This window comes from Amblyomma americanum, chromosome 7 (assembly GCF_052857255.1).
Source record: "Amblyomma americanum isolate KBUSLIRL-KWMA chromosome 7, ASM5285725v1, whole genome shotgun sequence".
NCBI lineage: Eukaryota > Metazoa > Arthropoda > Arachnida > Ixodida > Ixodidae > Amblyomma > Amblyomma americanum.
Window position 1 is genome coordinate 29,232,643 of NC_135503.1, and position 25,618 is coordinate 29,258,260.

Consider the following 25,618-nt stretch of genomic DNA (forward strand, 5'->3'; position numbering starts at 1 on the left):
AAAAAAGACTGTAACAAGGGAGTAATTAGTCGTGCCACCCACCCAAACGCAGCCATAAGGCTACAACAGGAAGCTATACAGCTTCCACAGAAACTTCGTAGTTGAAGAAAAATTCGTCCTGGTCCGGGGTTCGAACCTGGGACCACCGCCTCACCGGGGCAGTAGCTTATGTCAACTGAACCGGTATGGCTAGCATACGGTAGGGCGAGAGCGAATCGATCAGTAACACGAAGTGGGAACGATGTATACGTCAGATGTCTGTCTGTTCCACGAGAGCAATCAATCCACGTTGTCGACGCCCGACAATGCTTTCTTGTGAGTTAGATCCGCGCGCGCTGATCGCGTCTCTCCTGTCTGTTGTCGAAAGTGATCTTTTGCGGTATGCTTCTACCTCTTGTGACAATATACGCGAGAGCCGGGGGTGATCCCGTGCGACGCTCGGCGAGGTCGCAGAAAGCCCTCTTTTGCACGTTGTGCGGCTGTCTTCGGTCCCGCAATGCTGCGCGTGCCTCCTCTGGCATGGGCATATATATCATTGCTGCACCGAACAGATTTTCTGTCTATAGAGCGCATCCTTCCCCGACACCCTTTTGGGTGGTACGGGGAACCCATTTTTCAAGCGCGCTCCGTCGCCTCCTCTTCTCCGAAGACGTTCGAACGCGCTGTCTCCTCTCGCCGGGGAAGCGTGTGAGAGATGGAGATGTCGACGAAACGGACGCCCGAGATTCTCGCGTTCCCTTGCTTGTAGAATTTCCCGTCTCACAAGACGCATGCAGCGTAGGGCCTCTATTAACGGAGTTGTTTCGCGCGATTAGATTCGTCCGTGATTTGATTGGCTGGCGGCGCCCGCGCTTGGCGGCTCTTCGGCTGACGTGATTGGCCACTTTTTTTTTTTTTTTGCGGGCGCTGTCCGCTTATACATCCTAAACTCATCGTAAGTGGCAGAGAGATTCCGTTCGTCTGGCTCCTGGAGTCGCTGAATGTTTGTCCGATAGAGCTCTAGATCTCGCAGCACTGCACGTAATAGCGGCGAGAAAGCGGCGACGTGGAGGATGTGGAAGAGGAAATGAGCTGGAGACCGGCGCGCGAGCGCTTGCGGTAGGCGTTTTATCGGCTCTTCGCCCACCGCGCTTAACGGCGCCGCGGACAGGCCGGATGCATGTAAACGCTGCTGCTGCCGGAGCGCTGTTCCGCCTCCGTGGTGATCGATGGCCGCTGCGCGAGCATCGGATGGCGTTATGAACCGCGTACGATTGTCTCTCGTCTTTCTCTACGCGTGATGGGGAGGCGGCGGCGGGGGAGCTAGAGGCGGCGATACAGTCCGCGCCCTGCCCGCCTACGCTTCTAGACACGTCGCTGTTTCTCATTGCCTGTCTGCTCCTTTCACCCAGCTTAGCCTGACGTATAGTCGTCGTGCGCTTTCGCGGCGCGGCTCATTGGATGGTGTGGGGGTCGATTCGCGCTTTCATCTTTGCGCCAATCGGGAGGTCGCCCTCTGAGAACTCTTCGATTTATTCTCGCCACTACCATCGCCACCCGTTTGTTTTTCGTAGACCCAGCGGTGTGGCGGCGGTATTTTAATATTTTGACGTGCAGGTTGTGTGAATGCGTTTGCAGCGTGCGCGTCTAAAACGGGTGTGTTGTCGATTGCGCGGGAAGAAAAGTGAGAGGCGTAACGCGGCGCTGTGCGAATTTTGTGCGAGAAGCTCTCCTCTCGCGGAGGTCGCGCAGTATGGTGCTTTCATCTAACGCTCGAGACTTTGTTTTGAGAGTAATGTGGTTATCCTTCGGGACTCAGTCAAATCACGTTCTTCGCGTTGTATGAACGACACGCCTGATCAAAATAGCATAAACGGCGAGTACAGAGGCAGCATGAGATGTGTGATGAACAAAGTGGTTTTCATATACGGGGTGCCGTGCTTTCTGCCCCCCCCCCCCCCCCCCCCCCCCCCCCAATCGCTCGCTTATCGTTACTGGGAAAGCTTATTCCGCGAGGCGTCAACTGCGAGATGCAGCTTGCAGATAACGTCGGAGGAGCCATGCGCTGTTGCAATCCCTCCATACTCCGCCCCGATCTCCTCGCACAGGCAGGCAGGCACTGGCATTATAACGTTCGCATTGAGGTGGCCGACGACGAGGCAGAAAACTCGTGGGCGTGAAACGCCACGAACCATTGAGCGGCGCGCGTGTCTCGATGCGTGTTTGCGCGCCGAGAGCTGCGCGCGGGCTCTTTCTTCTTCTTTCCTCCCTTCCTGTTATTCGCCTTCTTGGAAATAGCCGTCCACGCGCCGGGCGTAATGGGTGCGCGTAGAAGAGGCCATTATCTCTCGCTTATGGAGTGTGCGTGCGTACGTGCTTGCGTCTGCGTGTCTCGCAAGGATTTCTCGCAGGGATGAAGAAAGCGAAAGAAGAAAGACCGTTGTGTCTGTCTGCGGGGACCTGGAGTCTGTCTGGTGTCCACTCTCTCTCTCTCTGAATCTTTGTATATGAAAGCGGGCCGCGAACAAACCTCACTACTTTTCCTTTCTTTCTAGCTTTTTTTTTTTCTGGTTTCCTGTGTCATCAGGCGCTGCAGTAGTATGCGCTGGACCGGTGGTTGTTGGTCACACGTTACATGGACGCGCTCGCTCGGTGATCACCGGTGGTCTCCGTGCGCTTACTACGCGGCTCGGGGCGCGATCGTTTGATGTCCTACCCCCCCCCCCCCCCCCCCCCCCCCCCGTTCTTTCCTTCCTCGACGTTTCCGTCGTCTCACCGCGCAGTCGTAATAATAACGGCCGCGCGTTGTTCATCGTCACCGAGTTTTCCTTTGTGGTCTTGGCGCGCGTTTGCGTCGTTTGCCGGACTTTCTTTTACTACTGCACCGGTGGTGTCCTCTTGCTTTTCGTTTCTTTTTGTTTCCCTGTGGTGTGGCGGCGCTGCGGCTCAAGGTTGCGTTTTTTGTGTAGCCGCTGTCTTCCTGTGTGCGAGCGTCTTGTCGAGAGCGAGAAGGATAAAGGAAAAGAAGGAAGGGAGAGAGAGAGATGATACTGAAATGTAGGGAACGTTGCGCGGTGCGCAACGCAGTCAGTGGTGATACGTAATTCGTGATTTAACTCTTGAGCCAATGTTGCGCGGCGACCCTGGAGGGTGAGGAAAGAAATGAAACGCTCTTCGCATTTCCTAGAAGCCGTTTCTTTTTCCCCCTCTCTCTCTTTTCGAAGTGATGTGTAGTGCGCATGTTTGCACAACGAATGATGGCTTTGCTTTGTTCCGTGATGCGTTTTTTTTTTTAATATGGCTGCAAGAGGGGAGGCGGTGCAGGCTCTCTGCAACTAAAAGGCGCTGTTGCTTCCCCTTCGACGATAAGGTTGCTCCGTGTTTGCGGTGCGTGACGCAAATCGTGTACGCGATTGCCCGGTTTGCGGTGACGTAGAAGCGTTTTCTGGCCTCGAAGAAAGCCTCTATACGCTTCTCGCCGTATTTTTTTTTTTTGTTTCCATGTTTAGATGCTGTCTCGCAGTGCTGCCACGAATGGTTTCGTAACGCCACTGCACTCCCCAAGTCCGGCCCGGGCGACAGACTCCGCTCTCGAGTGCATTCGTTTTTTTTTTTTGTTCAGACGCACACGGGGCAAGCCAGACGACCTAGTCTCCGCGCTGTCTCCGATACAAGATTCGAGTCATTTTTCTTTTATCTTTCCTTTTCTTTTTATTCTGTCGGTGCGGTGTGCTCGTTATCTCGCGCTACGATTTCGTGAGGCAGATTGGCGTGCGGTCAGTCGAGCAGTGAGAGGTCGCGGCTACGACGCCGTCCCCGCCGATTGCTACTGGGCGCGCCTTCGACAGATTCGAGCAGCAAGGCGTTGATCGGCGAGCTCTTTCTTTCGTGCGTTCGTTTGTTTCTTGTTCTTTTCACTAAAAGCGCAGGTCGCGAGATTGGAGCTATCGTTGACCGCCTCTTGTGAAGGTCGGGAAGGACGTCCCCGTTTTCGCTGATCTGCGGTCGGCGGGGTCTCGCATGTCGGGAGGCGCCAATTAGCTTCGCCTCGGGCTGCGCACTTCGTACACGATTAGCGCGGACTTCGCGCAAGTGGGCAGGCTCATGGGCCACATTCAGCTAGAGGCTTGGCGTTCTTCAGAAATTTATTTTCCGAATGTGGGCGCAGATGCCAAGTGTGAATGGGAGGAACTCGAAAGTTAGCGTTCAAGAACCGAAGTTACCAAAGTTATGTTTACTGGGTTATGCGGAGGTACAGTACTTCAAAAAAAAAAAATCAGCATTGCTGTCACTTGTGGCTGCATGTTTGCTTATTATTTATTCATTGTGCACGTCCGCGGGAGCCGCAGTATTCAAGTCGAATCAAATTGAATTTCATTCTAGGAACCTCTCATCGTTTTCAGGTCCAGCTTTCCCGGGCAAAGATTGGAAAATTGCAAGACAGTGTTATGGGAATATTGAAGATAATGATCCATTATTCTCATATTTAGCAAAATATTTATTTTTAAATGTTTCCAGCGATCGCATCGAATAGTTAGGACTGCCGTAGAAAACCAGTGGGCAACGCCTTTGACGATAGCAAAAACGTGAATAATAAAAAAAAAGTCCGTCGGGCGATCTGCGGATATATTGATTGTTATAGTGAAACGTTACATTATATGAAAAAGAAATCATCCATTAATGGTTTACAGCTCAAATATGATTTTGTCCAGAATTGCTGGGTATGTGAGGGTAATGGAAGAAACAGTAGTAAACGCACTCGGAATTAATCTTGTACCCCCACATGTATCCTGTACCTGCACGTGATAGCGCACTTTCAGTGCAATATTCGCGTATCGCCAATGCGCTCACCCTCGCCTCTTCCAGGCGCCCCGAGCAAATGCCGGCGGGTACCATCATCGGGGCTCCTAAGAGCGGCCGTCGCGGGCAGTTCGGGGCGCGTCCAATCTCCGAATAGCATCGGCCGTCCGGCTGCCTGTTGCACGAAGGAAGCGGCATCTCACCGGGCCGGATCGGCGCGCATAGTTCTCCTGCTTCCTCCCCCTCGCCCCACCGCGGCCAGTACGCACTTGCATGCATCGCTCGGAAATTACCATCGCGCGCCATTATGCACGCTGTGCGCTGGAGGCATTCGAGCGTGCTACGACTGGGCAGCAGCACCGGGGGGATGAGGAGCAAGCCGGTTCGCGATTTAAGCTGGAGGAAAGGGAAGGGAGGGGCAGCACCTTCGTTGATCGCTTTCGGTTCACTTCGTTTAATTCTTTTATTTTTATACGGGAAGCAGGAGTCGCAATTAAAAGCGGACGAGCAGGTTGTGTAGGGAAATGACGTGCTCGCCGGATGGTCCGGGGCAGCGGCGGAACGGAGCGCATTAGAGAAGGGGGGGGGGGGGGGGCATTTTAGGGTAGGGCAGCTTAGCTGTCCTCATCGGAGGCGTCGGACGCCAAGATCACTTGGCCTGATATGGAGCGCGCCGTGATGGATCCTGGCCTTAACGAAGTGTGCTCCCCTTCTTCGCCTCCTTCTTCGGTGCTTAGATCTGCGTTCACCTCGTAGGCCGGTCCGCACCTTCAGTTGAGTTGAAGAGGAACGGGGAAGAGGGGTTGAGGGCGAGCGAAAGCGACGGTAATGCCGGGGCGTTGATGATGATCGCTGCGACGACGATGTTAGGCCTGATGGCATGCTTGCGAAAGCTGGGAGGAAACGAAAAAATAGAGAGGGAGGGGGATGAGGGGGGGGGGGGGCTCTTGGTCTTTCCTAGCTTTTAATCCTTGATGCTCTTCCTTCTATTTCATTTTTTTTCGTCTCTTCGGCGGAATTATTACGAAGCTCCGCTCTCGTTCTTCGCTCGATCTTTTCCTCCTGCCTTCCCTCTCCCGCAAGGCGTACAACCTTCTTTCATTTTTCTGTCTATTCCGCCCCTTCATGTTCGCCTTTCTGCTCGTGGTCCTATATGGTAGCCGGACCGACGCCACAATTCATTAGGCGCCCGCATGTCTAACGAAGGCGCGCGCTATTAGTTCCCCTAGTCGTGCGCGCGTTCACCTTCCCTGCGCTTACCCCCCCCCCCCCCCCCCTCCGCCCTTTCTTGGTACCCCTCTTTCGGCGGCTGTGATCGAGCGGGCGAGGAGAGGCGGACCCACGTGATATAATTTTCGTCTCTTTTTTTTTTGCCGCAATGTTGGGCCGACGATCTTTGCTGCTTGGTGGAACAAAGTGCGCTAACTAAGCCCTCGTTGATGACCCTCTTCGAGGCTTCGCGTCGGCGGAGCGGCAAGTCCTCCTTCGCTAACGGCGAGAATGTAAAGAAGTGTAAAAAAAATATGAACGCACAGGAATTGGGGCTCTAACGCGCGAAGTTGACGATAAATGATGTTAGCGAGGGAATGTGAGAAAAAAGAGCAGTATAGCGAAGGGAGCGGGCGGGACGGACGGACGGGGGGGGGGGGGGGGGGGGGGGGGGCAGGTGCTCGCCGCCGCTAAGACAAAAGGACCGCTCAGCCGCCTGCTGTGCACGCAGTAGTGCTCTTCAGCCCCGCGCCGCCCCTCGTTCAACGGGGAGGAGATTCGTTGCGACCAAACGATGTGCGAAGAAGCGCGGCTGTGCTCTGTGTTGTGCTCCGCGGAGGCGCGCCCGCCCGTGGAGGGCGCCAGACGGCGTGCAACGGAGGAGGGTGATGAGGGTGAGGGGGGCTGCATTCGTATTTTCGTTTTCGGGGAAGACCTCCATTTATCGTCTTGTCGAGGCGGGCCTGTTGCGGCGCTACACGCGATGGAGAGCGCTTTCCTTCGCTACGTTTGGGCACATGGACTTGTGCGCCATGCCCGCGAGAGGGCGTCTTTGGGACTTCGTGCCGTCCCTCTTGCCCGCTCGCCGAGGATAGACGGCTGCTGAACAGATGACGTCCCCGTCGCTGCTGCTGCCCGCCACTCGGGAAGGAGGACTCGCGCAGAAGCGGGAATGTGCTGCGCAAGTGTGTGTTACGTTCGAAGTTCAGCTTCTCTGTGCGCGCGCTTTCTTTTGGAGCAGCGCGATCGACGGGACAGCGGGCTGAACCAAGTCAACGCTGAGACAGGCGACACACACACACACACACACACACACACACACACACACACACACACACACACACACACACACACACACACACACACACACACACACACACACACACACACACACACACACACACACACACACACACACACACACACACACACACAAGCTAAACGGATTCAGACATTGGCTGGAACGCTTTGTTCATACTGCTATTCATCGGTATTCTAGTGGATGGATGGAAACAGCTTTATTAGACGGAAAAAAAAAATCTTCCAGGGTGGTCCCATACTGGTGCTCGAGTCCACGGGCTTGAGCTTCACATAAAGACCGATCCACCGGCCATTTCTGGCCGGCCGGCTGAGCGGTTCGTAAAGTAGCCTCCCAGGAAGAATGAGTGGGATTGGGGATGGCGGGTACTGCCTCTGGGGAAGGACATTCCCGAAGGTAGTGGAAAAGGGTGGATTTGGGCACGCCACATGTGTTACAGTGAGGGGGGAAGCTGTCCAGTATTCGAGTGTGAATAGTCAGCGAAATGAGCAGGTTCTCTGCCTTTTTACCAATAGCTGAATAGGATACTTTCGCGGTGGCAGAGAGTGGCAGTCAGAGTGTCATGCAGGAGCGCATGGTAGCGGGCACTGTCGTGGTGGGTGTGATACATACTGTTCCAGCGGTCACTTGCACGCCACGGTGAGGACCGCTGTATGTCAGGGGGTGATTTTTATTATTCGTTTTCACATTTTGCGGAGCAGCAATTCGGTGCCAGGTCTGCTGCCGCACGATGCTTGCCGCTGTCGCAAACCGTGACGCAGTTTTAAGAATATTTAGGCGAGTAGCCGCCGCTCGGTCCCGTGAACAAACACATCGTGCGTGCCTTAGGCAAGAACTAAAGATAGAAGAAGAGTTCATTCTCGTGCGCACCGCGTTACGCACACGACTGCAGCGCACTCTCCTCGCGGACGTGTCGGACGGAGGCCAGCAGCGGCGTTTTATCGCCTCCGAGGAGGCCTCCCATCGCCGTTCGAGTTCGAGTCGCCGGTCACTGAGCTCTTATGCGCTTCTATCAGCCGTCGTTTTGTAACGTCCCCCCTCCTTTCTCGCCGATGGCTCCACTTTTCGGCCCTACTGTTCTCGTTGGTGCTGCGTGTGTTGTTCTCATTCGCACCCTCATCGCCCTACACTTTACCCTCTCCCTTCGCTCCCGGTGCGTCGTGAGGGGCTTCCGCGCCGAAGGCGAGGCTGCCGCGTATGTGCGCAATGTGGCCGTTTATTTTCACGCCCCCTCCTTTCCCATCTTTCTTCTCTCGTTCCTCCTCCCCTACGTTACCGTCGTTTTGTTTCTGAGGCTCGCAGAACTAAATGCGATGGCTTGCCCGCCTGCGCGCTCTTTCCCCTCCCCAGATGAGGTGGTAAGGTCTCTCGCGCAGGCGAGAGGGAAGGTGGAGGAGGAGGGAGGACTGCTCTGGACCGTCAGTCTCACAGTGCTGGAGGCCAAGTAGATTGCAGGCTGCCTCCCGCTTCCTTCTCATCCTGGAAGCTTCCAGGGCGTCTTGCCCTTCGCTCATACATCGTAACCTTTCCCTCTTTCTTTTCCTAGCTCGCTTTGTAGTTGAGAAGCGACTTTACTGCCCCCCCCCCCCCCCCTTTCCGATTTCTGCTGGCTCCGGTGCTTTGTTCGAAGAGCGACACTTCCGATACAGAGGCGTGGGCAACCCCGGCTGCTGGATTATGGCGGCCGGATCGCCGTCGTGTCCTGAATGATGTGACGGCGCGTATGCTGGAGCAGAGCCGATCTCTCTTGGCAGCTCGTGCAATTTGCGCTCGTGTTCAGGTCCGTCTGCGTCCGATGGCGTTAGAGACGATGGCGATTTGCTCACCACGGTGACCGCCTTTTGTATTGTGCGCACGATGATTTGGCGCGACAAACTTTTGGGAATAAACAAAGGAAAAGAAAACTTTCCTTTTGTCCCGTAGAGGGGCGAAAGCGGCAGCGGTAGATGTAGTGTCGCCCCCCCCCCCCTCCCCCATTTTTTAAGAAGGCTCACAGTCAGGGCGACCATGTTAATTGGTCAGAAAGTGATCAGTTGGTCGTAAAGTGGTGGCGTAATCGAGTCTGCAGTAACGACTCTGTACTATGGCCTCTTTTGCTGCTTCGACGACGACGCCGTAAAATTCCGCAAAGCCTGCCTGATTTAGCTGTACTAAAGAACAGACAAATCAACCGAAAAGCAGCTCTGTGACATGCATTCGATTCGGGCCGGCGAAGACTCCTGGGGCAGTCTATTTTCTTCATTTTTTCCTTTTGTGCGCATAGCGTGGCTTTATTCGAGTGGAAGGAACGTGACGCATTCACTCGCGTCGCCAGTGCGGAGGTAGTACATGCGGCGAGCATTCATCCTCCTGGCGTGTTACGTATGGAGCAGAGAGAGCGTCGTGCTTACGGGAATTCTGTAGGGATGCCGCGCACGCGCGCTTACTGCGGCGTTCTTACGTGATCCGCACTTCGATCCGAGTGGTTGGGAGGAGATCTAGTTGCGAGAGAGGAGGGAGCGAAGGGCGTGCTATGACACATTGGCCACGGTTTCGAGGCTATCGACGGAGGACAAACGGGGCAGTGATGTTACTGTAATGAAAGCGCAGTGGCTGGATCTATAAATAGTGAAATCTTCAGTGGTGTTCTCTGGGTTACGTACAAGTGCTAAGCCCGTACTGGAACGATAAAGTGATTCAGTGCTCAAGTAGACGATGTCAACGCTGTGGTGTGTGCGCACCTGCGAGAAGATTTGGTGTCTCAGGCCTCCGGGCTCGCAGAACATACGGTGGAGGTGCCGGGTGTCGATATCCGTACCTCTCGCGATATCTTGATTTTATAAGGTACAGTAAAAATGGGTTCTTGCTTTCAAAAATTACTCTTGCTCGATGTGTACCGCGGAGACTGTACCCTGCAGCATCTGCGGAAGAGATGCTACGCAAGCAGGTTCGGCGCTCTTATGATTTTTATCAATGCCAGGTAATAAATTGCGTAAAACAAAGTGTGTTCCTCGAGGTAATTCCACTGCTTTGGAAGGGCAGGCTGATGCTGATGGGACGCAGTAATTTGTAATCCGAATCACTGTCCCCCCCCCCCCCCCCCCACACACACACACACACAAAGTAGTAGGTACGTACTTTATTACGCTTAAAAAGCAGTTTAGCCAGGTACTGCGGAGTACCTTATAAAGTAGGCCTCCGGTCTCGTGTGCGGGAGATTTTGCAGATAAACACGCCAGATTCTTCCTTCTTTCCCTTTTTTGTTTGTTCCTCTCTCTCTCGTCGGCGGGGTGTGCTGGACTGTGTCCCCGCGCCTGCTCTGCCCGAGAGGATTACGGTCCTTTTTATAGAGCGCGCCACTTCAGAAGAAGGCCAATGCGGCACCGCATCGGATCTCGGGCTCCGTGGCGCGCCTGCTAAACTGGGCTTCGGATGCCGTCAGCCCCGTCTTCCTGGCGCTCGAACTCCTTCCTTCTCCTCTTGTCTTTTGTCGCCCCGCGCGCTATTTTATTCTCGGGTGGCGGCGGCGCAGCAGCGTCGCTGCTGTGGCTGCCAGAGGCATCCGCTCCCTTTTGTGTGCGTGTCTACCTGAAATCTGTGTCGTCGAGGTGGTGTACCGGTCCTGGGAGAGAATGAGAATCTTGACGAACCTCCTTCGGTCTCATTTCATTTAATTTTATTACCTTAAAGTCCCACGAGGGGTATACATAAGGGGTGGGTACATATATTTTGGTAAGCATGTTGTAACACAACGAAACATGATTGGTAACATTATTGGCAAGGTTGGATGAGCATGTGATGGCTGCCATGTCTTTGGGTAGGTCGTTCCAGTCTGCTGCAGTACGGGGAAAAAAAAAATGCTGCTGCAAATGTGGTAGTTCGGGCACGAGGTCGCGGACTCTGCGGAACTTGAGCAAAAGTTTTTCGGTCCTCTTAGAGTTCGAATTGTCGGGATTCGACTGTGGCGGTGCAGCACCGGCTGCCCCACCTGTTAATACGCATACTGTTTCGTGGCTGTCTAACACGGGTACATTAAGTGGCCGCTTCTTGTCTGCTTTATCCGGTAGCATTAGCGATGGGCTTTTTGATTTGGCCGTGCTGCTATATCGCCCCAGGGGACCAGTATATAGAGACGCACAAAACGCGCAAGCCGCTTGTCCGACACTTTTGGTCGGCCGAAGATCTCGCGGAGCGCGCACGTTACTTGCTTTGCAGCCTGGAGAAATGCCCCCCTTCTCGGTCATTATCGTGCTGCACATCGGGCGCCCGTGTGTTTATAACGAGCTGAGGCGGGATCGTTGACTGCTCACTGCTTTCCGGCGGCGCTACCTGCGATGATGCTGAGGCCAGAGTAGTACCCGCGTGCCCTTCCATGCCTGGAAGGTCTCTCCATTTACGCTTCTGCCCTGGCGGTCATTACGGCGCTGCCGTACACGGGACGAAGCCGTGCGTCGCGGACAGCCCGGCCCAATTGGCGGAGAGGAGGGGGGGGGGGGTCTCCGAAAAACCCGGTAGGACACTGCACCGAGTCGTTTTCTCTCGTCGTTGAGGCGTGGCTAATCTTCGCCTGGCCTGCTGGAAGTTCGGGTTGCATATTATACGCCGCGCTTCGCGTTTGAAACTGTCGCCCTCCACGTATCTCTTCTCTACGTGACCCCCCTCCCCATCTCTGTGTGTTCCCTCTCCCTTTGCTGCGCGAAAGAGGAAGGCATAATACCCGGCTGTTATGACGGTGCGCGCGCGGCACAGGAAGGGATAGCGATTTCCATATGCATGTCCACGGTGGAGAGTCATTAATTCGCCTGCGCCGACAGAGAAGCTTCTGGCGCGCGCGCCTGCTTTCCCTGAGTGGAAGAGTGTGCCTGCCGACGCCCGAGACGGCCGGCGTTGTTGTAGCGGCGACGAATGAAGGCCGCGAAAGTATCGCGCGCGCCCTGTGAACGATATGGCACGCTGAATGCCGCCACCGTTTATGAAGAGCTGCGCATGCGTGTTGCGTGTTTTGTGTTGGTACTTCGGAGAGTGTACGTTACATGCGCGCCGTGGCTCGTGTCGTCGACCTTTGCGAGTATGCAGATTGAGCGAGTGAACGCGCCGATATTATAGGTTAGGCACAGGCTTGGGGACGGGGTTCGGATGGGAAGCCGTCTGGACGAGCGTTACCCGCATCGAGTGATCGCATGGTCTAGCCGGAATAAGCCTGCACGTAGTTATTTGTGATTACGCTGGGAATCTTTGAACAATAAATCTATGACTGCCCATCAGTGTCTGCGTCGTCACACCGTCTCTACTGCTCGTTCGCGTTGAAAGCGGCGTTTGTTTAGGTTAGTGCACAGTGCGCCAAGACTTTTCCCATAACGCTCATCTGGGTGTGTTCGTCCGTTTGCTGAAGAGACAGTTTCTTCAAAGTTCATCGTGCTATGTTTCGTGGTGTGTGTACAGACGCGATTTGATGCTCGCCCTTGGCCGTTTCTGTCCAGTGGTGTCTTGTGGGGTTTAGTTTCTTCAATAATGGATGTGTACCGACTAGCCCAGCCCATCACTCTTGTACAGTGCATACGTGACCGCACACCAGGAGATGGCGAGCTTTTTTTTTTTTCAGATAGAAAAAAAAATTGAAATAACTATTTTTTAGTATCCGGGATACTGGCGAAAAGGGCACTGAAATGCGTGTCATAGCGCTGCAGCCCCGAAGCTTTAATGCATGCTCAGTGCATCCCCAGAGGAAATTAAACTATACAGCTCGAACAAAACAGGACGATAAGTACTGAACAAGAAGGTTGAAATCTGTGTTGTGGCATTCTTGTTTCTAGACGTGCAGGCGTCCAAAATAAAGAGGGGGAGAGAAGAAATCCGCTTTTCCCTCTCGCGTTTAAGTCAGCCCTGGCCGGGCGTGCGACCTTGGGAAGATAGGAGGAGGCGTGACACAACGGGAGAATTTTAATTGCTTCGCGCGGCGGCGGCGGCTGAGAGCGAAAATTCGTTAGTCTCCGGCGAAAACGAACTTGGCGTGGCAGCTTCTCTAGAGAGAATATTTCCCCGAAATGGGCGCCTATACTCACGAGGCCGCGGGCCGTGTCCGTTCTTACCATACTTTCGCGGTGCTGCCCAATGGATGCGTACAGCCCTGACCTTTCTCCTCTTCCGGCCTATCGACGGTGCAGTCTGTTCCTTTATTTATTGCTCACTGTCTTTACTTTATTATTTTTTCTGGGGGTAGGGTGGGGGTATGGAGTCATCTGCTCTCGTTTCCTTCTCGAACTGTGTTAGGGAGGAACCGTGACGAGAAGAAAAAAAAAAAAGCCTCGAAGAACTGCGTACGCCGTATACGTGTATAAATACGATGGCGCCGTCTCGTTTGATTCGCCTATGGCTGGCAGCCTGCTCTGCTGACTGCCCTTATCGATGAATCTCGCCCCCGGTGTAGTTTTTACGGCGCGGGTCCAAGACCGATCGGCGGCGACTGGACAGGCGGGCAGGCGCGCCTTTCCTGCGGGGCTCCCGCTGCCTCCAGCACGAAAGAGAAAGCTGGGGTTGCCCAGCCGGGCTGTCGGTGAGCGTCCGTGAGGGAGAGTGCGAAGAGAAAAGGCAGCAATAATCCCTAAAACAAAAGCGGATTCGGCACACGCTCCGGAGCCTGCCCGCGCGTCGGCGTCTGGGGAACACCAGCGCCGGCAGCTATGCGATGAGCGAGAAACGGAGAAAAGAGGGCCGCGAACGAGGGGTGGGGACGAACCCCCCTCCATCCTCCCTTCCAGAGGAACTGCGGGTCCCCTCCCCGGCCCGTCTGCCTGGCGCCTCCGAAGAAATGCCGCCGAATATCTTCTGCCGCCTCCTCTGGCTGGTGCCTGTTTGTGCTTGTGAGGAGGAGGGGGTGGTAGAGGAGCAGTTCGCTCCTTCTTTCCTGTTGCGTGCGCTTCATTTTCGCGCTTTTGTTTCACTTTTTATTTTCGCCTGCTGCCTCCCTCCCTGTAACAGAGGGGCTGGCAAAGGCGAGCGCAGGACTTTGCTCGCGCCTTCTTCTTGGTTGCGTCTTTCTCGTTTTCTTTGCCGCCTCCGCGCCCGGCAGAACTGCTTGATTGGGTTGACCGCGGAGGTCACGTGGCTTCTCTTGTCTAGCGCGTACGCACAGACACACGCAGCATTGCGCCGCCGCTGCGGCTGCCACACCACCCGCGGGGAAATCTTCCGCAGCGGCGGCCCGCTGCCCTGCTGCTACAGCGGGCTGCACGCTGCCTCTCCGCTTCTTTTTCCTCTGAAAACATGGCAGCCTCTCTTCCTCTTATTCGCCCCGTGTGTGCCGGCCTCTTCCTCCTCCTCCTCTGCTTCCTCTTCAATCGGCTTCTCACTGCGAGGAGCGAACGGAGCGACGCAACAGCCGCGTAAATCATTGTCGGAGAAACATTTGACAAGTTCCTCCTCGCCACGCTCTCTTGGCTGTTTGCTTTCTGGCGGCTTTCGCTGTTCGCGCTGCCGCTGCAGCCGCGAAGCGAGCGGCACGTGCGTTTGTGTTCTGAGGGGTAGAAAGCGAGCAAGAAATAAAGAGGAGGGGGCGGGCAGCTGCAGGCCTCATCACACCAGCCGGGCGCGGAACGAGGAGAGGTGTGCTCTCCTCCTCGAACGACGAAAAAAAGTTGCCGCTCAGCTTGTTGTTGTAGCCGCTGTGGGCGTTAATGAATTTGCGGAGAGATTAACGAGCGCCGAGAATCGAACGAGAAAGGGAAATACTTGTAGAACGAGGGAACTGGCGATGTGTGTGTGTGTGTGTGTGTGTGTGTGTGTGTGCGCGCGCGCGCTGTGCCCGACGCGAGTTCCTCGTACTGGTCGGCCGAGGTGTGCTGTGGCGCTTTGCTGCACGGTTTCGCGCGGGCGAAGGTCGTCCGGCTTAATCGAGAGGCGTCGATCCATCGCGCGTGCTGCTGTTCGGCCGCCGGAACGTTAGACGTAATAGTTTTGGAACGCAGCGTGCGCTAATGGGATATTCGGGACGGTGGGTCCGGTGCCGTCTTGCTTGCGTTCCTTGCAAAACGTCTGGATATTGGGAAGATACTTGTAGGCCACTTGCAGAGGAGAGTAGCGAGAGATGGGAAATCAAATGTTATGTACGCAGCTTTTCGTTCATTCTTCGCCGGGCTGTGTCCGGAATTTGGACCTCGAGCTCGAACTGCGTGTCGCCGGTCAAACCTGTACTATAACTTGGAGCTGACTTGCAGCTGTGTGAACTGCGGTGCTGCTTGCATCACCGTTCAGGCACGTCACACTCGCCGACACGGCCGGCGGTTGGTCCATTCGCTCCGTTTTCACCCTCCAACTGCTCTCTCTCTCTGAACAGCGACAGTTTCCGGCTGCCGTACGAATGGGTCCTTTATTATGCGCCAGGCGGGCGTATGATTTACGTTGGAAGCGTGCGACGAATTTCCTCTTCGCGGGCGCGCAGGTTAGCATCGCTACTCTGTGCTATTATTATTACTATTACCCCGCCGGCCTCGGCGGTGGACCTCAATGGCCTCCGCGAGCTTTTATGGCGGGGGTGGAGAAGGGTAACCGTTGGGCCTTCTGGTTAGCCGCCTCGCTCGCACTCAACGAGCCGTGAAAAAAGCAGCAGCAGCGGCGTCGTCGCCGTGTGGTGGTTCGTTCCCAGCTGCGGACAATTTTCGTCGGCGGTTGAGCGCTACGTCGTCCTCCTCATGAACGCTATGGGGTCGCTAATACGGCAGCCCTTTGGGCGTGCCGCTCATCAACGCGTGGTGCGTGCGTTTTCTGCTGCTGCAGCCGGCCGCCGACAAAGGGTGTCTGACAGCGCTTCTTTGCTTTCGTGGCGCGTGCGCGTTGAATTAGCGCCGCCGACGGCAGCAGCTTTAACACTCGGTATGCCGCTAACAGAAGAAATGGGCTGAGGCAGGGCATGTAATTGGATGACCCTTTAGGGTTACGGAGTGGATTCCGACCGAGGGAAGGCAAGGATATAGTAGGGGGAGGCTGGGAGTCAGGAGTGCGGGCGAGATTAAGGCTGCCGCAGCTGGGACTGGAAAGGGGTAACCGTTTAATTGAAGGGAAAACAGTGGGCGTAGTCAGGCTGAAGATGGTGTTACCGTAGCCGGTGTGAGTAGTGGATTCGCTCACTCGTCTTGCTTGGTGAGGGTAAGGGGTAGTATTTGTGGCGTGTTGTTCAGCCGTTCTTCTCTGGCCAGATCAGCAGCGTGAGCTCGCGGACAGAGCTTCCTCGTACGCGTGTTTCCTTTCCCGCCTCTTCTAGGCGCATGGTAAGCCAGAAACTGCGTTGACCGGCTGTCTCACTAATCGGAGGAATCCGCGCTTAGTTTGGACAGTTTGCATTTAGGGGAAAGAACAGACGAGTTCGGGACGAAAAGGATAAAAATGAATAGCGGAAGACGAAGTCTGCGTTTTCGCGCGCGCGCGCGCAGCTAGGTCGCGCTCCCGGTCTGCGTTGTCCCGACGGAAGCGGATTCCGACACTCACTACGCGCGATGCCGGCGAAGTGGAGGGTGAGCAGGAAAGGCTGCGGAAGAGAGAAAAAAAAAAGGGCGTCGGCGTGAACCCTGCTGCTCTTGTCAGGCCCATGGGGAACGCCCCCGTGTATTACCCCCCGTGCCTCCCATCTCGGTCTGAAGAAGGGGCGAGCCGGTGGCGTCTTCCACTGCTGCTGCTGCAGAAGTGTCGTGTCTCCGCGTCGCGACCCGCTGCTCCCAGCTCCCGTTGTCTGCCCTCCTCTCCGTTCTTCTGCTTTCTTCCTTCGTGCTGCGCGGCTTCCTTCTTTTGTCGGGGCCGGCTCTCGAAATATCCCCGCTGAGCAGCCAGCAACAGAGCCGCCGCAGCGAGTCCCACAGAAGCGGAGAAAAAGGGAAGCGAGTCTGTCGGGTCGCGCCGCGAGCTTTCTCCCTTCCGTTCTTCTCTTGTCTCCCGTGCGACATGCCGATCCGTCGCCGTCTTCCACCTCCTCCTCCGCATGAGTGAGCGGGAGAGGGAAGAGAAGCCCGAGGGCCCGAACTCTAGGGGCTCGGGCGGCAGCTCCTTCGGTCTGCCTCCCCCTCCCCTGTGTATACTGCGCGTCTGCCTTGTTTTTGCTGCTGCTGCGCGGACGCCTACGCGCAGTCTTGTTATTCCGTCTGCTTCCGCTGCTGTCGCCCTCCTCCATTTCCTCCGTGTCCACGCTTCCCCGTTTCCCCATCGCCTTCCCAATTTTTCTTTCCGGCGCATTCATTCGGTCGGCGTTCCTGTCCGTGATGACCTTTCCCTCTTCTGCGTCGTCGGGAAGAAGCAGACGTGTTGGCTTTCCCTCCTCTCTGTTCCCGCGAATGAGCCTCCTCCTCCTCCCGTGCTCTGTCGCACCCGTCAACAGCGGGCCCCGGGCCGGACGGAGCTCGCCAGCGCGAGGCGAAGACTCCGCGAGTGGCCAGCTGCAGCGTCAGAAGAAGGTCACTTGCGTGTTGCTCTGTCCGTGGACTACTTCTTTCTGCCTGTCTTGTTGGTATTGTGATCGTAGAAAGTAAAGGGGCTTTGACGTCGGTCACCTTCGCCAGTGTGGAAAGGTGAAGTGAGCTTTTGGCGGTATCCTGCAGCTGACGCGTAAGCGCTCCGAAAGACACGACTCCGGGCGCCTTTTTACCGCATGGATAAACAAGCGGCGTTGTTTCGCCCCGCACAACAAATGAACGGAAGAGGCGAAGAGATAACGGGTGTTGGCCGCTTAAGCTCCTTTCTTTCACGGCGTGCTTGGCTCCGTTCATTGGCGGTGTTCTCGGGTGCCCTTGCTTCTTGGTCTTTGTTTCTTGTTTATGCTGCCGCTAGTAGTGAGCCAGGCAGGCGCCTTGCCAGTAAGTCACGCTCGCTGGTGCCTACCGCGAGGTCACGGGTTCGAATCTCAGCCAAGAGAAGAGCTACGCTCGGATGAGTCGAGCTCTCGACCGCCTCGAATACGTACGCGCTGTGGAGTGGACGGCGTTGTTATTCCGCGGTTCGTTCGTCCTGGCGCGCAATACTAATCTCCGTTTCCGTTCTCTTTGGGGAGTGCGTGATTGGCAAAAGGGACGATTGCGCAACACGGCGCCACCGTGCACACCGGCGTGCCGTAGCTACTGCTGTTGCCAAATGGTCTGTTGGCGCAGCAGTGCGCGCCCACCTTTTTTTTTTTTCACAACAACAAGGTCGCCTGTTGCAAAACGCACCTGTGTTCGAGTGTTGCTAGCTTTTCTTGGCGAGCTTAACGCAGCAGCGGTCTTCCGCTTCTTGCCGGCGTTTGGTGTTCCACGGTCTCCGGCGCATCGCCGCGCCAACCACGGCTGCAGCTGCCACGCTAGTTTTATATCCCGGCTTATTATTTTGTCCAAGCCCTTTTTTTTTCGTGTACGTGGTGCATCGCATCTGTTTTTCCTCCTGGCGAGGTTTCGCTTGGCACGAGAGAAATACCTTCTTAATGCACACGCCGCTATCGATCGAGGCGCGTCTTCTATCTGTTATTCTTTCCATCGCGACAACCGATTGAGATCAGCCATAGAAGAACGTTTCGCGTAGGCGCGTACCGCAATGGGCGAGCTTTATTTGCAAAGTGCGTCTCGATGCATGCATGCGTTAGAAATAAAAACGCGATAATAAATGTACCCCCCCCCCCCCCCCCCCCCCGGAAAAACCTTAATCCTTTCGAGCGAAGAACAGCATTTAAATGCGCCTTGAGCTGCTTGAGCGTGCGTGCATTATGTGCGTGTGGGAGGTGGGCGGCAAGGCTATAGGTGTTGGAAGTCGACGCGGAAGAATCGCGCGGTCTTTCTGTTTTCCTCGTTCTTGTTATCTCTCAACTGGCGCGCGTATTTGCCCTGTGGACGTTGGAGACAGCGCCGCCGCTGTTCCGTATCTCCATTGGGTCTGCCTCCCTGGCGCTCCTTATCTGTGGAGCATTGCAGCCCCCTCGTTATCTGCGATGCGGCAGCGCTGAACCGCCAAAGGTCAAACGGCCCGTTGCCTTCCTTCCTTGGCGTTGCGCATACTCGGCCGTTGGGGAGCGCGTTGCACCACATCGTTAACGGGGGAACGGTGTGGGTTGAAGGAAGAATAGACGGTATGTCGAGGCAGGTATGAGAGACGCCCGGCTAAGTATCGACGACGGGATCGCGTGATTGGCTTAAAACAAAAATGGCAGACCGCACGTTCGAAACTTGTTCATTCCAGTTGGACTGAATATAATTGGTTTTGGGGGAAAGGAAATGGCGCAGTATCTGTCTCATATATCTTTGGACACCTGAACCGCGCCGTAAGGGAAGGGATAAAGGAGGGAGTGAAAGAAGAAAGGAAGAAAGGGGTGCCGTAGTGGAGGGCCCCGGAATAATTTCGACCACCTGGGGATCTTTAACGTGCGCTGACATCGCACAGCACACGGGCGCCTTTGCGTTTCGCCTCCATCGAAACGCAGCCGCCGCGGTCGGGTTCGAACCCGGGAACTCCGGATCAGCAGCCGAGCGCCCTAACCACTGAGCCACCGCGGCGGGTTTGGATTGAATCGCGCGCTTTCTCGTTCCCGTTTGCGGTGCCTGCGCCATGGACTTCAAATTGAAGTCGGAAGGTACTCGCTGTCTCGGTGACGGCGTCGCCTTTTGATACTTTGTGACTGATTCGGTACCGCTTTGTCGCGCTAGGCCGACGAATTCAGACCGTGCCAGAGTTGGCCGTTTGCCGATGAATCCGTGAAATGCTGTCGCCTTAACTGGTCATGGCGTGCACTGCGGTCGCGCGTGCTCTTTCTGTACTCGCCGTAAAAGCTGAGATGTCGTCAAGGTCGGTATGCACTCAAAGAAAAAAAAAAGATAAGAACACGGCGTGCACCGTTGTGTGTTTTCGATCTGACGCGGGGCCGAATATCTCTCTCCTCTTCCACTTTATTCCGACTCCCACTCTCTATAGAGTTTGCATTGCATATCAGTCGGCCGGGCGGGCACTTTCTGTTGAGTCCCATCCCGAGCCCTGTCTTCTTCGCGCGTTGGTGTTCGTCGCCGATAGGGACTCGTCCCGCGCATGCCAGTGATGCCGGCGTGTGCGCTATGTGTACCAATGCATTAGCGCGCAGGCATTCTCTTATCGGCGCTCGCTCTCTGGCAGTGGGAGGGGTCAGCTGGGTCGAGAGAGTGGTTGCGGAAAGCGGCGAGGCGCGAAAAAGGTCGTCGGGTGACACCGCCGTACCTTGCCGCCGCGTGCTCCATTCGTGCGTCTCTCTCGCAATAAGGGAGTGATAATAAAAAAAAAAATTGAAAGCTAGGCGGCGTCGTGGGGGTCCTGTCCTTCGCGCCCTTGGTGCTACGCGGGCTGGTTTTTTTTTTAGCGGACGATCGCATCGTAGCCTTGAGTGGGCGCTGCGTCGTGGTTGTCGTCCTCCACCCTCCCTCTCCACAGCCGGTCGCTGTGGTCAGGGAAGGGTGTGGTTGTTCGACGCCTTCGGAATGTTCCGAGAGGCACCTAGTGATTAGACTCGACACGCTTGGCGACACGCTGAAGCCGCGCTCGTTGGGTTGTCGATTGCGCAAACGTGTGTGTGTGTGTGTGTGTGTGTGTGTGTGTGTGTGTGTGTGTGTGTGTGTGTGTGTGTGTGTGTGTGTGTGTGTGTGTGTGTGTGTGTGTGTGTGTGTGTGTGCGCGCGCGCGGGGGGGGTGCTGCTTTTTTGGACGTCATCCTTTTTAGGTGCCTGGTTGCTTTGCTCTCGTTCGCACTTGTGCCGGGGGTGCTTTGTTCTCTTGGCTTTCTGCCTGCGCGGAGCCGTCATATCGCCCGCGGCTCGCGTTTCCTCCCGCTTGCACGCTCTTTGTAACATCAACGCACACACGAGCGAGCATTTTCGTTGAACTTCCTGGTTCGTTTTCATAGGAGGAATGTTCTTCCTTTCTTTCACTGGCGCGCAGAAAAAGGCCGCGTTTAACTGAACCGAACTAACCTAACCATGACGCTCCCCCCGTCCCCGCTTCTATCTAGAGAGCGGGTGAACTGTATACGCTCTTTTAGATGCCCTAACGCTTTCAACCGGCCGAGCAGATTCACAGAGCTCCCGTTATGCTAAAATGATAGGCCTCGTGAGTAAGGGCGGAGGGGCTGAGCTTTGAGATAGGCCGCTGCTATGATCGGTACTCGTGAATCATAGACCCCCCCCCCCCCCCCCCCTCTTTTCCCTGCCCGATTTGTTCCTAGTTTGTGGGCACTTTGGCTAGGACAGCATTCGCTGCCTGGATGCTTGGGGATCGAGAGCATGGCGCACACGGGAGGGATAGAGGGATTGAATTGGTTCCGAGCGGCTGCCCAAATGCGCGTGCGTGCCACGGCGCCCTCCTTGACGGATGATCACGCTCACGTCCGGCGATGCGAGCGCACCGCGTGACCCGTTCGTGCGTCAGCCCCGGCGGCGGCGGCGTGTGCGTGTTGGCCCACTGAGGAAGACGAGAAGGGAGCGCCAGCTGCGCGCAGAGCGCTGCTGTTAAACGCCCATCGCGGAACCGCTTTCGATTCTCTCTGTCCCCCCCCCCCCCCCCCCCCCCCCAATCACTTTACTCAGCTCCTTTCGATACTGCCAGATCGCCAGCTTGGGGCGGGGGGGGGGGGGGGGGGGGGGGGAATGTGGCGGCTTCACGCAATTTGCTGCTCTGGACGAAATACGAAAACAAAAAAAAACGCGTCCGTCTGCGAAAACGCGCCTGGTAATGGCGCTCGCACAGCCCCTTAGCAGGCGACCGTCTCGTTTTTTTTTTTTAATTTATTTTCCCCCATCCTCCTCACGCGCGCCTTTTTGCGTGCCGTTGTGGCTGTCTGGTACAAATATGAGACACATTCTTTTTCCGGAAAACTTCGTGTGGAGGTGGGGTGCAGCGAAGGGTACGGATTGGAACTGGACGTCTGCAAGCTGAATTCTGCACCGGGGATCAACTGGTCCGTTGAGTCACCGACCACATCTATGAGCCTAATTTGCCAAATGAAGTATACTACTACTATTACAGCAGCCTTGTGGGCAGCTGCAGGACGCCTCGTTTTTCGCAAGGTCATGGACGCGCGCGATCTATATATATATCGCCTACGGACGACGCTTTAGCGTGCGCGAGGTGTTTTCTTTGTTTTCCCCTATCTGTTTGCCCTCATTTGTTAACGGCCTTTCCTAGCGGCAGCCGGCTGGGGAAGCGTCCCGCTTTCATCTGCCGGCCGTATAATGAGCGAAATGAACTATAGCTCGCTGCGGTTCGCACCGTTCGTTCCCTTCGTGCTGGCAAACGGGCAGAACCCCCCCCCCCCCCCCCCCCCCGCTCATGGCGAGTAGAAGGGTGTAATCGTTCACAGCACAGAGATCGAGGCTCTGCACGGCGCACGCGTCATGATTCGCAAGCTGAAGGAAGGATGCCAGCCCTCCCGGCGACCAAGGAGAAACGGGAAGAGGTGGGGGGGGGGGGGGGGGGGGATGTCTGCGTCCCTGCGTGCGTATATATAATCTGGCCACGTTCCCGGTTCGTTCCGGTGAATGACGATCTGCTGAGCATTAGGCCAGCAGGGGCGGACTAACACACACACACACACACAGGCCTACTGCGTGCACACGTGGCTGAACGGCACGACCGCAGTACATACACGCGCCGGCATCCTCGCGTACTGCTCGTCCGCGGGCGCAGTTCCGTGCAGCGCCCGAATTCGTCCTCAGGGGCGCTGCTGTCGCGAGCGGTCCGGCAGCAAAAAGCGCGGGGGGCATTTGAAAACCCTGTGATTGCATGGGTAAACGATCTGGTTGCTTTCTGGTCGTTGGTATTCGAGGTGGTCGATGTTAATCTGTCTGGCGTTTCGTGTTCGTAACAGCCCCTGTTAGTGCCGCAGACGATGATCGCGCGGGTGCTGCACAGAAATCGTGGACAGCTGCGGTTATTTTGAGATGGTGCGCGGCCGGCTGGGCTCCCGTTCGAGCCGCAGTTTTTTTTTTTTATCTTCTGCTTCTGAAAGCCTGCTCGTCGCGTAGCACTCGCGTCCTCACGTTTGAACGCTTCTCCGACGTCGTCCCGCCCGTCTTCTGGCGGCGAGCTTGTTTTCGAGAAGAACGCTCTCCTCCTATGCTTATACGCTCTCATCAATAAAAGAGGTCGTTATTTGACCCCATCTGCGCTTGGGTGTGTAATGCCGTGAATTTCCTCTCTTCAACCGCGTGCGTCGGAGTTAGTTGGGCGTCGTATTGTGCGCTCGAGACTGATGAAGTCGTTTGGCCTGGCAAATGTTGCGCTGACAGCCGCAGCTGCAGTAAATAAAAGAAATGTCTTTATTGCTTGTATTTGGGCCAGGAAAAGAAAAACATTGGCGCTTTTATAAGCACAACAGTGTTTCGTTTTTTTTGTGACATCTTTATTAACATTGAAATGTACATTACAGCGCAACGCATCTTCCTGCACGCATGTTTTATCTACACTGTGATGTAGCGTAAATTTCTGCCCCCGCGGTATACATGTTGCTCAACTGAATGACACGTGTGTTTCCCTTAAATGCTCATGACCCATTTGTGTTTTCTTTTGTTTATTCTCTGGTGCAGGGACATAAGCCATAACGAGTTTACTGTGTTGGATGCCAGCAGCCTTCAACACATCACCCACCTGCGACGCCTGTGAGTAAACCGCCACTGATGGGCTCTTGCATTAATTTTTTGATTGTGCGCATTGCTTCCATAAAGTGTAAATAAGGTGCAGAATCTAGTAAGCTAAGCAGTCGGTTTAATTATTGAGATAGCAGTAGTGGAATTCCTTCTCAATTTAATTGGCAGATTCAACTTTGTTAAAAAAAATAGTGGCAAAACACAGCACACTGAGTGGTTAACAGTGACACTCAGTGATATAAAGTGTGCCTTGCAAATCACTGCAGTAAAAGCAGGAGCGCTTAGCTGTATGCCGATAGAGTAAAACTTTTTTGTTCAAGCAGCACTAATGGCCAAAACAACTGTTTCATTTCAGGAAAGTTGCACACAACAAGCTCTCTGCGATCCCAAACCTTGGCTCGCTTGCACATCTAACTGATCTTAACCTGTAAGTTGAAGCCTTTCAAGGTTACTTGAATACCACAGTGACTCGTACTTGTGTAGCTGGCTCTTACAAATTTTTTTCTTCCACTGCAGAGCTCACAATGCCATACCACAGCTCACCAGTGACCTGAAGAAACTCCCTGCTCTGAAAAACCTGGACCTAAGCTTTAACAAGATCACATCCATTCCCAGTGGCATCTTCACAAATCGTTCAAAACTTCAACATTTGTAAGTTCTAGTCATTTCTAGTGATTTCATATGCATGGCCTTACCATTGCCTTGTACAAAGCATGCATTTTGAAATGGCAATTAGGCTATTTGAGTGAAAGGCATTTGATTTATTGATAAAATTGTAGTAGTAGTAGTAGTGACATCAGGGTTTTGGCAGTTCAGCAGTGACCGGGTCCATAATGCATGTTGTTCAGAGAGAACTGTGTTCAAACGTGTTTTCCATTTTTATTTGTGCAGATCACTGAGTTCAAACAAAATTTCAAGTATAGAGAAAGGTGCTCTCAGCAACCTCACCAGTCTGGAGACTTTGCTGCTCAACAGGAATCGCCTCGCCACCATTCCCAAAAACCTGTTCCTGAATCTGAACAACCTGAAACACTTGTGAGTTTTCCACTTGCTCTGCCTACAGTGTGCTAGATTTTTCATTCTGCAGTATTGTGCATGCTGATTTTTTATTGTATTACAATATCATTTGGCACAGGTTTGTCTTTTGCATTTAACAACACTGGTGCTGAGCCAGTTGCTGATGGACTTGTTAGCGCAAAAAAAAAAAAAGTCATCATAGACGAAGAAGACTTTGCTGGGCAGGCACTAACACAAGATATGCGATTTAGAACCCTGAAAGCCTTAGTCAGCTATGTTATGTGTTTTGCATGAATTTTCCTTTTGTGCTTGTGCAAGTATTTTTACTGCAAAAAGCAGTATAATGTGGAACTGTTAGAAGTGCCTTAACTAGAGAGAAGAGAGCACAGTAGGTGATGGTTGGGAATCGAAATTTCATCGTGGCAAAGAGCCCGCGGCATTTGCAAAAAAATCCTGGGTAGCAGATATTCAACAGATATGTGCAAGCATAATGAATTTTCAAACAACTATATCTGCCTAATTGTTAGAATGTGGAGCACTCACCTTCTTCACGCATTATAGCATTACAGTCAATTTTATGTGTAGAGCACCATGCATGGTAACGAGTCAAGCAACTTTCAAGTGCCACTTTTAGTCTATGCGTTATTCCCTAACTTAAACTCAAGTGTGTTCTGCTTACCTTGTAGTCCTCTCATTTAGTTGGGCTTATTTAAAGTCTTTTGAGGGCGCTGGGTGTCCAAGCAAGAGCAACAGCACATGATAAGCTTGACTGACGCCTGTCCTCCAGGGAACTGGACAAGAACCGGATCCGTGCAATCGAAGGACTGAGCTTCAAGGGCCTCGAGACGTTGGAATCTCTGAGCCTGCGCAAGAACCTCATCAGCCACCTCTCCGATGGGGCTTTTTACTACCTCGGCAAGATTCAGACTCTG

The 25,618-nt window shown here is 54.5% G+C and overlaps 1 protein-coding gene across 1 annotated transcript in view; it reads left to right on the plus strand.

Moving 5' to 3' along the window:
• The window catches only part of LOC144098753 (uncharacterized), a 102,109-nt gene that overhangs the window by 56,748 nt on the left and 19,743 nt on the right, over positions 1–25,618 (plus strand). Inside the window, exons 2-6 of the mRNA XM_077631604.1 lie at positions 23,610–23,681; positions 24,025–24,096; positions 24,186–24,320; positions 24,561–24,704; positions 25,474–25,617. Of these exons, the coding sequence (XP_077487730.1) occupies positions 23,610–23,681; positions 24,025–24,096; positions 24,186–24,320; positions 24,561–24,704; positions 25,474–25,617 (567 nt within the window). The remainder of the gene's footprint in view (positions 1–23,609; positions 23,682–24,024; positions 24,097–24,185; positions 24,321–24,560; positions 24,705–25,473; position 25,618) is intronic.